The sequence below is a fragment of the Amblyraja radiata genome, chromosome 3 (genome assembly GCF_010909765.2).
Source record: "Amblyraja radiata isolate CabotCenter1 chromosome 3, sAmbRad1.1.pri, whole genome shotgun sequence".
Classification (NCBI taxonomy): Eukaryota; Metazoa; Chordata; class Chondrichthyes; order Rajiformes; family Rajidae; genus Amblyraja; species Amblyraja radiata.
This window is the reverse complement of record NC_045958.1, coordinates 43,345,634-43,360,238: the sequence shown is the minus strand read 5'-3', so window position 1 is coordinate 43,360,238 and position 14,605 is coordinate 43,345,634. Positions and strand designations below refer to the sequence as shown.

At 43.6% G+C, this 14,605-nt stretch overlaps 1 protein-coding gene across 4 annotated transcripts in view; it reads left to right on the top strand.

Annotated features, from left to right (window-relative positions):
- cdc14b (cell division cycle 14B) overlaps window positions 1-14,605 on the top strand; it is a 125,545-nt gene that overhangs the window by 9,886 nt on the left and 101,054 nt on the right. Inside the window, exon 1 of one of the 4 annotated variants that reach the window (XM_033017709.1) lies at window positions 14,174-14,530. The exons of the other annotated variants lie outside the window; for them this stretch is intronic. Coding sequence (XP_032873600.1) covers window positions 14,485-14,530 — 46 coding nt within the window. The 5' untranslated portion in view covers window positions 14,174-14,484. Of the gene's footprint in view, window positions 1-14,173; window positions 14,531-14,605 lie in introns of those variants that run through there. 4 annotated transcript variants of the gene reach the window in all.

Genomic DNA, 14,605 nt, shown 5'->3' with positions numbered 1-14,605 from the left:
CTGCCCCGTCGACCCGTCCTCGTGGCCTACCAGCGGGCGTGGAGCGCCGTTTCCTGGCGGGGACCGCCCAGCAGCTCGGCTTCGGTGGCGGCACAGCGCTGGAGCGCTATCGCGGAGCGGAGCGGGCGATGCCTTGCCTGGGTCGCCGCGCTGGATCGACGCGCTGGAGCTCCGGTGAGCTGTGACCGCCGAGTTTAACACCTCGGGCTGCGGGTCTGCGGAGCGGAGCGGGCGGCGCCGACTTCAACATCGGGAGCCTGGGAGCTCCAAACCGGCGCGGCCTTGTCGGCAACAGCACCCGGCGAGAACGGCCAAGAACATCGGGCCTCTGTAGAGGCAATAGCGGAGGCCTCAATAGGCCTGACCTTGGGAGAACTGGGGATGGGGACTGGACATTGTGCCTTCCCCCACAGTGGTAACCATTGTGGGGGGATGATTTTTTGTGTGTAAGTGATTATTTTAGTTTGTGTCCAAGATGGCTGTCGGAAGGGAGAGTGTACGCTGGCGCGGTTTAGCTGCCGCTGCTCTCCCTTCACATTGTGTTTTTGATTTTTTTTGTCTTTGGATCGAATTCTGTCTTTAATTTGTGTACTGGTGATGTCTTTATTATTTATTTTACTCCAATTATATGTTTTTTTACTCTTGTTAAATTCTGTAAGGTGTCCTTGAGACTTTTGAAAGGCGCCCACAAATAAAATTTATTATTATTATTATTAGAGAGAATGGGGAGGAATGGGTGGGTCAAGTGGAATATATCAAATAGGTTGAGACCAAATGAGGTACCGGAGCAGTTAGAGTAGTAGTTAGGGTTTGATGCTGCTGGTTTATCTTGCAAGGCCATGAGACATGTCCAACAGGCCAGACTAAATGGATGGAAAAGGAAAATCTGAGAAAAGATGATGACATGCAGAATAGCCATTTCTGATATGAAAAGAAAGATAGTGACAAAGACTATTCCACATGTCCCACAAAACGCCAGTTAGCCTGGGCTCATGTGAATGCTCATGCTTATATCATTGATCCAAACAAAGTGAGCTTGGTTCAAGAAGTTGTTTAATCTGAGGTCACGTTCAGCCAAGTGAATGACTGTGTTGGAGGAGGGGAACTTGAGGACCTCTGTTCAAGGAAGAAGCGGAGAGCTCTCTGGCCATTTGGGTATGGAATGGAGATGTAAATGAATTAGTACACCCATGGTGCAAATAAACCATTTGGGATCAAGGAACTGGAGATTGTTAAAATGTCATGAATATTAGTGAGAAAGGACTTCCCATGGGAGAAAGGATGGAGTCAATCCAGAAAGAAAGTAATTTGGTGGGGCATGAGCAAGCTGAAACAATAGGGGTGCATATCTGAAATGTGCATGTACAGGTGTCAGAGGTTATGGGGAGAAGGCAGGAGAATGGGGCTAGGAGAGAGATATAGATCAGCCCTGATTGAATGGTGGTGTAGACTTGATGGGCCAAATAATTCTACTCCTAACATTTATGATCTCATGATTGAACACATTTCGATATAACAATGATAAAGCAATTTTTCTGTGACACCTTGCGAACAATAACATGGGAGCTCCGTTGATGTTTTAAAAAAAGACATTGCTTTTTGTTGAAAATTATTTATTAGCTTCAATGGTTTCAACTTGGAATCAACTATTATGTTTGGATATTTTCCCAACAATTTTGCCCAGGGGTGTTCTTGACATTTTCATGAACTCGGGCTTGAAGGGATATTGTTGATCACCAGGGATCATGCCGGATGCTCACTTATCAAGACAATGTTTACAAGCTAAATCAACTTGTCATACTTATTTATAGGCTGAGTAATATTGAGCCTGGGGAACCCACTCTGTTAACTTCCCTCCCTTGGACCTATTACAAGCATGAGGTGCAATAGTAATTTTAAAAATAAATAAATAAATAAATGGTATCAGGACCTGGCATTGGGAGGTAAAACAACAAAAACAGACTTGGTTGGTAGTCCCCTTTCTGCGGAGTTTAATGTTATAATAAAGCGATTGTCCCAACTTTCTTTTTCTTTCTTTTCTAGGGTCTACTTTCTTACTTTACTTCCTTCTCTAACTTCTTTTCTAAGGGGCTTTCTTTTCCCAACACTCTCTTGCACTTCACGACTCTTGCGCACTTTCTTTACTTTCCTTACTTCTAGAAGCGGTACAAAAATGTATTAAGATATATGTGTTGTGTATTATTGTAATTTACCGTACTTCTAATAAAAATAATTTAAAAAAAAACTAAATAAAAAAAACTTCCCTCCCTTCAAACATTCCTTCTTCCCCTCTTGAAACTTAACTTCTTCACCCACCAAACACGCTCCTTAGTGGCCTTACTCCTGGTCCTACCCCATTGCCAATGACTCTGTCCCCAATTATAACTCTCTGATCATCCTCTAACTCTGTCCCCCAGCCCCAAACCTTGGGCCGAGATTGGACTATCTTTTCTTCCGTGCCACTTCTCCAGTCCCAGCCATTGACTTTCCTGATGATCTCCTTCATGTACCCTACAATGGCACTGTGATGAAAGGTAGTGTGTAGATGCCACCGAGTAGCCCAATTTATTGGTGTTCAGGTGCTGCTGAAGTTTGCTGCAATGTTTTCCAAACCAAAATGACCCATTGTACACCTCCTACTGTGCCAATCATTTTCTACATCAGTGTGGGCTAATACACTGCAACAACAACCTTCTATTAATGGTGAACACAAATCGGGACAGTATTTTTTAAAACATCATAAAAGAGAGTGAACAAGAAAATAAGGAATAATGGACAATTAATCTTGCCATCATGAGGAAAGAATATAAACATACTCACTATTTTAACGTGGTCTCTACTAGGTTTTGGTCCATTCATATCAGACAAGAACTGTCAGCACATGATGTCAGTGGTTCTCTCAGAATGCTGCTGATGTGGGTGAATTAAATACCAATTAAATACTGCTCTATATTGTGCCTGTTTCTGTGCAGACTATTGTTTTTGATCAACATTATGACCAGCCCAGATGGTGATACACACCAATGAATTTTCACATTATGCCGTAACAACAATTTTGGTAGCATAGCTCTTGTAAACAAGTGGACCGAAAAATTGATTTATACGTAATTTAAGGTTTTGGTGGCTTTGGAGAGGAAGGAGCAAGTTAATGTTATAAATACTCATTGCAACATATATTTTCCTCACCATCATAAAACATTGTTTACATCAATGTAATTACATTGCAAATATGATTTTTCTTTCTGCCCAACCAACTAATCTCATCTCCTAAGAACAAAATTACATTCAACACTGAATTCTCAGACTTGCAAGAAAAAAATGAGTTACAATATATCCCCTTTAGAAGGATCATACACTGATTTAATATCAATTTGTATTAAAATTGAAATGCAGGTGAAAAATTATGATCAGTTATTGTTAAAAAGCATTTTATCTTGAGATGCTATTAGATTTTATCTGCCCGCCTGGCCTATCAGTTGAAATGTTTATGTTGAACAGATGGCTTCAGTGGCATGACCCACTTCTGATGTTTACAAAATTATTGATGTGGATTTGGACTGTTGAAATGAATTTAAATTTCTACATTTAATTATTTTTTGTAGTTAGAGTTGTTTTCCAGTTGCAAATTTCACGCAGTTGGATCCCACAAACACCAGTTTGCTGATGATCAAATATTCAATTATTGTGATGTTTATTAAGAGATAATTTTGACCTGAACACCAGAAAAACTGCTCCAGTTTCATTTATCATTCACTTTAGGTGAACAGAACCTGAAATGAATATCTCATTTATAAATAGCAGAGTACTCAACACAGTGAAGTAACAGAGTCTTAACCTAGTTTAACCCTACATTTCTGGCATAATGGCTTCAAATCACAACATCTGACTACTGACAAACAGCTGAAAGGTATACATCCAAATTTTAAATGATTTGCCGTTGTATATATTTTGAAACAAACAGAAAATTATACATGTTAGTAAACTCATTTTCTATGGAGAACGGTGCTCCTTGTCTGCATTGTTGTTATCAATAAATGAATACATTGTATTTATTTTGTTCTTCAGCAAGTTTCTCCAGGTATTAAAGGACATTTGTTTGATTTTATTGTAACATTGTAGAACATTGAAAAGGAATTGTAAATTTTAAATGGAGCTAGTAAAAAGAACAGGAGCTAGTAAAAAGAACAAGAAAGCAAAGGAAAATTCAATTTTATTGAAAAGTAAAATAGTCCAAACAAATGTAACAACTTTAGGGCAAAAGAGAGGTTGGCAATATGCCTTTAGCCCTCTAAGTGTGTGTGAACCATCAAGCACTCATTTTTACACTTATCTGACCTAGCCCACTTTATTCTCCCCACGTTCTCATTAAAATTTGTCAGATTTACCACTAAGATAATGCACTAGGGGCAATTTACAGCAGTCAATTAACGTATCAACCTGCACATCTTTGGGATGTGGGAGGAAATCGGAACGCTCATAAGAAACCCATGCTGTCACGGGGCGTCTGTGGAAACTCCACACGGATGGCACCAGATGTCAGGATTGAATCCGCCACTGAAACTATAAGGCAGCATCTCTACCAGCTGTGCCATTATGAAGTCGAGGATAAAATGAAAATAAGAGAACACCCAATTAATAATAATAATAATGGATGGGATTTATATAGCGCCTTTCTAATACTCAAGGCGCTCAAGGCAATTCAGCACAAGTCTTTATTTTAATTTCATGATGGCTATTTTAGTAGTCAGAATAATAGTCAGTATTTAAGGTCCTGAACATTTGTATCCTTTGACACTGATGTCTATAAAATAGCTTTTAGAATAACATTGCTATTGCTATCCTATCACAATGAAAATCAATGCTTTTGGTAGAGATGATTGCACATTTTACAGCATTTGCCAAATTTTCTTTGGGATGATTCAATATTTTTTGTATATTTTCCATTTGAAAATGACTAAAATAATAACAACCTGTTTTTCTGCACTGCATCTATTATATCCCAGAATGCTTCACAATGGGATGGGCAAGATGAACATTATGTCCCATCTTGACCATGAGAATGGTGAAGTACTCACATTTTTAACAGTCTCAATCGGAGGTGAACATACCCATTTTCACATTAATCAATATACTCCATCATATTAACCGCGTGGATGGAGCAATCTATTTTAAAGAAATGGGATTATAGCTAGATATACCAAGACATGTCGTAGTTGTACTTCCGGTGGCGCTGGTGCCAGCAGCCTCCACCTACAGCCCGGTATCTTTTTGTTTTTTTGTTTATTTAGTTATGTAAAAGTGTGTTTTTTTGTGTTTTTTTTGTGTTTTGATGTGGGGGAAGAGGGTACGGTGCGGGGGATACCGTCCTTCAGCCGCTTCCTGGTGAAGATGCGACTATTATTCGAGTCGCGTCCTCGCCCCCCCCCAGCGGCCTACCTACTGGATTGGCGTGGCCGGGGTACGCCGTCTAGAGCCCGGAGTGCTGGACCTGCGGCACCAACATCATGGAGCTGCGGTTTGCGGAGCTCCCAACGCGGGCGGCGCTGATGGACAGCGCGGGGTCCTGCACTCTGCCCGGCTCGGCCGCTGCGGGCTCGGGCGCTGCGGACTCGGGCTGTGGGAGGCGGCTGATCAGGAGGTCCGGGCCGCTGAGGAGGAGGATGTTCACCGTCGGGGTTCGGCGTCGGCGTTCCACCAGCCCGGCGAGAGGGCCTGAACATCGGGCCACCCGGGGCGGCGACTGCGGGTGCTAGGAAGGCCTCGACCACGAGTGAACATCTGGGAAGAACGGAGGGGAGGCTGGCTGGACTATGGTGCCTTCCTCACCTTGGTGCCACTGTGTTATGTTGTGTCGTGGACTTTCAGTGTTTGTGCTTTTTTTTAAATTCTATTTTATTTTTAATATGTTTTATTATTTATTATTATTTATTTATTTTTTATTTTTATGATACTGCCTGTAAGGGAAATTCATTTCGTTGTCTCTAACTGAGACAATGACAATAAATTTGAATACAATACAATACAATACAATACATGTCACAAATTGGACATTATAGCTAGACATGTCACAAATTGGACAGACTTTTGCTTGGCGCTTGGCTTGGTTTCTCAAGGTCTAGGAAAGCAGGCAGCTGGAGGCTGGAGTAACTAGATCTGGCAGGTAAGTGTTGTTATAGTTCTGTGTATGGGGTAGCCAGCAACTGGAGGAACACCACCTTATATTCCGCTTGGGCAGCTTTCAAACCAATGGTATGAATATTGAATTCTCCAGTTTTAGGTTATGTAACCCAAACCCACCACCTTTATTTCCACAGAGATCACTCCCTCCACAATTCCTTGGTTCACTCATCCCATCCCACCCAAACCACCCCCTCCCATGTACTTTCCCCAACCTAATTAATTAATTTTTGTAGTTAGAGTTGTTTTCCAGTTGCAAATTTCACGCAGTTGGATCCCACAAACACCAGTTTGCTGATGATCAAATATTCAATTCTTGTGATGTTTATTGAGAGACGTAAGAGATGTAGCACATGTCCCTATACTTTCTCCCTCATATCCATCCAGGGACCACAGAGGCCATTCAAGGTGAGAGAGTGGCTCACATGCACCTCCTCTAACCTCATCTGTTGCATGCAATGCTCCCAATATGAACTCCATTACATCGGCAAGATCATGCATAGATTAGGCGAATTTGTGAACTTCCGCTTGGTCTGCCTACGCCTGCTGGATCTCCTGGTTGTTAACCGTTTAATACTCCTTCCCATTCTCACACCAACCTGTCCTGGGTCTCATCCATTGCCAGACTGAGGACACACACAAAATTGAGAAACAGTACCTCATATTCAGTTTGGATAGCTTACAACCGAACAGTATGAACATTGAATTCTCCAGTTTTAGGTAACACCCCAACACCCTTTTGTATTCCCCTCTCTCACTTCCCTTTGTTCCATCCAGATGTGCACCCATTTCTCCCACCAGTCCCCTCCCTTTCCCCTTCCCCATTCATCTTCATCCTCCTCCACCTCCATCCCTTCTTTGGTTCACATTTCATGTCTCCTCTCTCATTATCTTATAGCATTTTCATCTCTTTTTCATCTGAAGTCGTTGTCCATCCATCTGCAGATCAACACCACTCCCCTCAACTGTATCCACCCATCACTTGCGAGGCTTTGCCCCGCCACCACCCTGGCAGCTTTATCTCCCTCTTATTAGAACAATTAGTCTGAAGAAAGATTCCGACCAGAAACACCACCTATCCATGACCTCCAGTGGTATTCACTGACCCAATGAGTGACTCCAGGACAGTACTTTTTTTTTTGTAAACATCTGCGATTCCTTGTGTCTATTGCTGTCCTGTAATTGATTGCAATCCTCCTCTGTAATAATTATACCCCATTCACTTCCTTTCCCACAAATTCTGCAACTTGATCTTGTCTGCAATTTTTTAATTCTGATTCCCAAGTCTATACTGTTTATATTATTTGTTCCAATAGCAATTGTGAATATCATATCCTCATCTTATGTTGGACATAATATCGTCAATTCCAGGATGCTATTGAGAGGTTTGCATCAACATGCTGTTCATTCTGTTACTTGTATCATAACTATGTGTGTTCTGACTGTCATGAGTCTACTTCGTGGTATATTTCTGAAAGTGTGTTATTTCTATTGCATCGCCTTATCTATCCTATCTGTTTATGCTCCTAAGGATCAAAATTCCTTGACTAAACATGACAATTTAAATCTGCGCTAACTATCTTATATCATTTCAGTTTTAATGTTTCTTTCTATTAACCTCTGAGTGATGATTCCATTATCTTCCCAATTGCCGATGTTAAGGTAATTGTTCTGCAGTTCCATGGACTGGTTCCATGCATTTAAAGTATAGGTATTCCAGTTAATCATCTGGCACTTTACATTTCTATCTGTTTCACATTTATTTTATAATAGTGCTTCACAAATTTCTTCGATTGGGTAACATTGGTCCATTATCTATTTTCTGCCCCCTTTCTATCTAAATGTTTTTTTAAATGAAATCATCTGTGGATATTTTAACTTTTATTTTTGCCATTTGGCTTTGCTAAGCTGTGAGTTTATTCCATGGTGACTCTGTCCCTAACTTAATATTTTCTTTTGCTAATGCAGATGTTTGAGAACGCTCTTTTGTGAAAATTCCGTAATAATTTAACGAAGTTAAATTTAAATATCACAAGTGAAAGACACAATTATTATATGCCCTTTACAATCAAAAGACTGCACAGAAGCAATGACAAAAGAAAGTTCAAGGCAACAGCTGCTGGTGCGCTGTTGACGTTCACAAACCCTTTATACTTCACTGTAATATTCATTGCTCTGTTCAGATCAAATTATTGTTTTGTAACTAACTTCCTAAATCTTGAATTAGAGATTATTTCCCATTGCGTAACATTTGTGTGCACTTGTCCAATTTGAAACTCACTGTTAAAGCTAATTGTTTAAGAAAGAACTGCAGATGCTGGAAAAATCGAAGGTAGACAAAAATGCTGGAGAAACTCAGCGGGTGAGGCAGCATCTATGGAGCGAAGGAATAGGTGGCGTTTCGGGTCGAGACCCTTCTCGGGCTTAAAGCTAGTTAAACTTTGTGCCTAGCTTGTACAGTTTCCAAAAAGATGATCATGATTTAACAGCATCCATGCATGGAAGCTATTGGACATGAACTGCAAACAGTAAAACTAATAAATGTGGGTGTATCAAGCGATCTGGGAGTTCCAGTATGCAAAACAAAAAATTACCATTTATAGGAAGTTATTGGGAAGCCTTTTAGCATTGATACTGGTGTATTATTGTCAAGTGTACCAAGATAGAGAGAAAAGCTTTTGTTTGGGTGCTATTCAGTCAGGTCAATTATGCGTGTGTACAATCAAGCCATCCACACCTTTATTGTACGGGTTTGGAGTAGAAGAGCAAGGAGGTTTTGCTACACTTGTACAGGTCTTTGGCTAGATAACACTTCAAACAACATGAATTGTTTTGGTCTCCCCAGTAAAGAAAAGCATTTGAAACACCACAAAGATGCTTTTTATCCAGAACTTGGAAACACTGCACTTCTTCTTCAAATTAAAACGTATTTAAAGGAATCTTTTGGCGATCACAAGAACGACAACTGAATTGTTAAACTAATATTTATTCGGAAATTCACTCTTGAGTTTACAGGCTCTCTTGATACGTCTGGCCACAACTAGGGTGTTCCAGTATAGTGGCGTTGGCCAATGCAGTCTTAGCCCCCTCGAACGCCTTCTCCGCCTCTTTGGACCAGACCAGGTCCTTAGGCTTACCGGCCAGGCATTGGAACAACGGCTGCATAATGGCGGCTGCTGACGGGACGAATCGGTGATAGAAACTAACCATCCCGATAAACTCCTGCAGGCCCTTGACAGATAGGGGCCTCGGGAAGCGACGGAAAGTGTCGACCTTCTCGGGCAGCGGCTGCGCGCCATGGCAGGTAATGCTGTGACCCAAGAATGAAATGGAACGCAATCCGAACTGGCACTTCGCGGGGTTGAACACCAACCCGTATTTGCGCAGCCGTTCGAAAAGCAGGCAGAGGTGCCTGACGTGCTCTGCCTGCGAGCTGCTGGCCACCAGAATATCATCGAGGTAGATGAATATGAATGGCAAACCCCGCCCAACCTGATCCATTAACCTTTGGAATGCCTGAGCAGCGTACTTCAGGCTAAAAGGCATTCTGAGCCATTCGAAAAGGCCGAAAGGGGTGATGGTGGCCGTCTTTGGGACGTCGTTGGGATGGACCTGAATTTGATTATACCCGCGAATAAGGTCGACCTTCGAGAAGAAGGTTGCGCCCTCCAGATGAGCCGAGAAATCCTGGATGTTCGGGACTGGGTATCGATCTGCTGTGGTTATCGCGTTTAAACGCCTGTAATCACCGCAAGGTCTCCAACCTCCGGACGCTTTGGGCACCATGTGCAGCGGGGAAGCCCAAGGGCTATCCGACCGTCGGACAATCCCCATGTCCTCCATAAGCTGGAACTCATCTCGTGCAATGCGCAGTTTATCGGGCAGGAGGCAGCGCGCACGGACATGTACTGGTGGGTCCTCGGTGGGAATGTGATGGACCACACCATGAGGGGGCGCGGCCCCGTCAAACCGGGGCGTAAGCAACCCTGGGAAGTTGGCTGCAAAAGGTTGCTGGATCTCAGCTACCTCGTCGGGTTGCTGTAGGGGCGTGGATGGATTGCGCTGCTTGGCAAGGCACAGGTCCGACACATGGACCATGCGTCCGCTTCGCACATCGACTAGCAGGGAGAACGCGTGCGAGAAATCGGCCCCCAGGATCGGCTGGGCGACGTCAGCAACGATAAACTTCCACCTGTACGGGCGGGAGTCGAAATTTAAGTCCAGGGTCCGCGTACCGTAAGTGCGAATGTCGCTCCCGTTAATGACCGAGAGGACGGGTCCTACCTTACCGACGCGAGTATCTCGGGCGCTCGTAGGCAGGATGCTAACAATGGCACCGGAGTCCACCAGGAAATGATGGCCGGAATGGCGATCACGGACGTAGAGGCGTTCGTTTGGGCCGATCGCGTTCGCCTCTATGGATGATCGGCCGAGGTACGAGCAGGGGTTCTGGTATCTTCGGGCTTCAGGTCCGTAGCGTTGATGGTAGTAGACCACTGGAAGCGGCGATGCTTCTTCAGCGCTGGGCTTGACTTCTTCTTCCTGCATGATCCACTTGTCTAACGACGGCTAGACAGGTCAGGGTCACCAATTTGGCGGTCGCAAGAACGACAACTGAATTGTTAAACTAATTTTTATTCGGAAATTCACTCTTCAGTTTACAGGCTCTCTTGACACGTCTGGCCACAACGGTGGTCAGTGCTGAACTGCCGCGTGAAAACAAAACCGCGCGAAAACAAGCAGCCCCTCCCGAGTCACGTGACCGCGGCTTCCGAACGCCGGGTTCGATACCTGCGTGCACCTGCAGGCGCCGCTATAATCTAGAGAACATTTTGAAATGTCTACCACCTAGAACAACAGGCCATCCTTGGCACTAGGCATATCCTTGCGTAGCTTTAGTATAAACATCTTGTTTCGGAATTTATTGAAAAATAAATTGTCAGGATTGCTAGTTGTAAAGGGCATTCCTGCCTTGATGGCAGAGCGGCGTAACTTCATTGAACCCTGGAAACAGACGTTGCTCTCAAAGGAAAGGTGAACAAGGAATGTGGCATTTAGAAGACTGATACAGTGGATGATCCAATACTGTGGGGCCTGGAACTAAGCAGCATAATCTGCTGTTTAGGGCTAACACGTGTTCGTTCTCAGTTTGGAAACGTCTGTAGCCTCCATCCCAAAGGGAAGTAATTGCATACTGCAAGGCAGACCAATAGATTGTGTGGACACCGAAGAACTCAAATGACTAGCCAGAAACATAACATAGGTATGTTACAATACTAACCTTCAGCGGCGCTGCAATTCTGCCACTGGCCGTGTGCGCGATTTTGGCGCGTTTGAGGGGGGGGGGGGGGGGGCGGGGTTAAAACGCGGTTTTCTCCGACCTGGTCCTGGATTATATTTTGTTGGAGTGCAAGTTTTTGCTGAAGAATCGTTCCGATGGCCGTTCTGTGTGTTTTTTAAAAAAATTTGCCCGACAAGTTAATCGCTGGAGTGATTTTAAAATCAGCTTCTGAAGCCGTCAACGCCGACAACGGGGACGGATTTTACATAGGGGACAGGTAAAAGAAAGTAGTTTATTTTTATGTATAAAAGTGTTTCTTAAGATGCATTTAATTCACATTTTAAGTAGCGAAACGGTGATTTTTCCCCCCGAATGAACAGGCAGTGTTTTTGCTGCCAATACGGGTTTAAATCCACCGCAACCGCAACATTCCAATTGATCGCATTCCAGAAAAACCCACCCGCATGGCCATTAATTTACAGGTATTAAACATTAAATTCCTTCCATTTGGCCTATAAACCCATGACAATGAGATTTAAAAATTATGTTATATTGTGAATTCTTGTGTGAATGTTATTTGGACACTTAGGCTATTTAAAAATGGTAATCTATTCTTAAGAAATGGATAGATGTTTAGATCTAGTAATTGAATTTTGTAATTAGCTACAATTAGGTAACTAACTAATTATATGCTTTTATTTCAAGTCATCTAAGTAAGATTGTTTCATATTTGTTTCAGAATGCTTCAATCTATAATAACTGAAAATTTCTTTCAGTTCTCTTAATTTTTAAGAAAGTTATGGGCTTTTGACTGTTCTCGATCACAGCTTTTGTGTTAAGTCAATGAAAAAGCAATAGGGAACAAGATGCTAATTTCCGAGTAAGAAAATGGCCATAACTTTTTTTAATACTGAAGATATGAAAGTGAATTATGTGTCAAATTAAACTTCTTTTTGTGCTTTATATGATGGGATAAATTACAGATTTGATTTTTTTTAATCTCAAAATTTTGTAACATTGCTATGGAGAAACTGCTCTTATACAATATACAAGATCCAATAAGGTCCACCATAACTTTTTTTTTTGCCTTTATTGAATTCTAAACGTTGCTCCTTATATACACAATCCCATGTCTTCAAGAAATCTCGAAATAAGAGCAATGATTTTAATGTAGAGCCATTGAGATGTCACCTCATTGTGAAAGACAATCATTCAGCACTCTAGGTCTTTCACCCAACAATCAGTCTGAAGAAGGGTTTCGGCCCGAAACGTCACCTATTTCCTTCGCTCCATAGATGCTGCTGCACCCGCTGAGTTTCTCCAGCATTTTTGTGTACCTTCGATTTTCCAGCATCTGCAGTTCCTTCTTGAACTTCTAGAGCAGCGGATGCAGTAGATGAGGTTGGAGGAGATATAGGTGAACCTTTGTCGCACCTGGAACGACTGCTCGGGTCCTTGAATGGAGTCGAGGGGGGAGGTGAAGGAACAACACTGCCCTCTCTCCCCATCCCCGCACTCGCAACTAGGGCAGAGTCCCCCTAGTCCTCACCTTTCACCCCACCAACCGGCAAATACAACAAATAATCCGCCGCCATTTCCGCCACCTCCAACGTGACCCCACCACTCGCCACATCTTCCCATCTCCCCCCATGTCTGCATTCCGCAAAGACCGCTCCCTCCGCAACTCCCTTGTCAATTCTTCCCTTCCCTCCCGTACCACCCCCTCCCCGGGCACTTTCCGTTGCAACAGCAAGAAATGCAACACCTGTCCCTTCACCTCCCCCCTCGACTCCATTCAAGGACCCAAGCAGTCGTTCCAGGTGCGACAATGGTTCACCTGTATCTCCTCCAACCTCATCTACTGCATCCGCTGCTCTAGATGTCAGCTGATTTACATCGGTGAGACTAAGCGGAGGTTAGGCGATCGTTTCGCCGAACACCTCCGCTCAGTCCGCAATAACCTACCTGAACTCCCGGTGGCTTAGCACTTCAACTCCCCCTCCCATTCCCAATCCGACCTCTCTGTCCTGGGTCTCCTCCATTGCCAGAGTGAGCAACACCGGAAATTGGAGGAACAGCACCTCATATTCCGCCTGGGTAGTTTGCGTCCGGATGGCATGAACATTGAATTCTCCCAATTTTGCTAGCCCTTGCTGTCTCCTCCCCTTCCTTAACCCTCGAGCTGTCTCCTCCCATCCCCCCCGCCCTCGGGCTCCTTCTCCCCCCCACCCCCCATCAGTCTGAAGAAGGGTTTCGGCCCGAAATGTCACCTATTTCCTTCGCTCCATAGATGCTGCTGCACCCGCTGAGTTTCTCCAGCATTTTTGTGTACAATAAATGTTCTCTTCTCGATGCCACCGGTTTGTTAAATGTCGACAGGGTTCAATCATTAGTTCTGATCATCTGCAAATCTCCATTTGAAATGAAACAAAGGTAAACCCTCATGTTCGCTACTATTCCCTCTTCGGTGTGAGCGGGTGATCGCTGGTTGGCGTGGACTCGGCGTGCCTGTTTCCAAACCGTATCTCTAAACTAAGCTAAAGTAAACAAGAAACTTGCCTCGGCTTTCTGTGCAGCAATTCCACTGGCGTGAAGTTCCGCAATGGAACTGAAACAGACCAGATTGGTTTCCTTTGGTAAGCACCAGGGCTTGCTTCCAATGGGCGGGTTGGTATTCTATCAGACGCTACCTACCCTTGCAAAGGGGGGCGGGCACGTCTTTGATAGACGGGCAGGAGTGTAAAACTGTTTGACTTTTGGACTTTAGCGGCGATGGGACCATTTTAAACAAACCTGCGACTTTATCTAATCTTTTTTTCTCTACTGCAGTGCCTCGTTGTATTTTTTTATCCCGCAGAATGAAATGGCATCAAAGTTGACCTTGGACGAGTCCTCTGTGTATTATCGACGTTTTCCTTTTTTTAGCATGTCTGACGGGGCTTGTACTTAAGTGTGTCTCTGCAGCCAGAAACGAGCGAGCCAGAAACTTTTGCTCAGTTTTGTTTCGATTTTCTCTAAGTTGGGGAATGGCGAATGGAGAGGAGCTTCTTAATGCGGCAGAGTTTATAAAAGGTGGGACATTGATCTATTTTTAAATGTGTGAAATTGACTTGCAGCTTCCTGCTCCGTAAACTCGTGCAAACATTT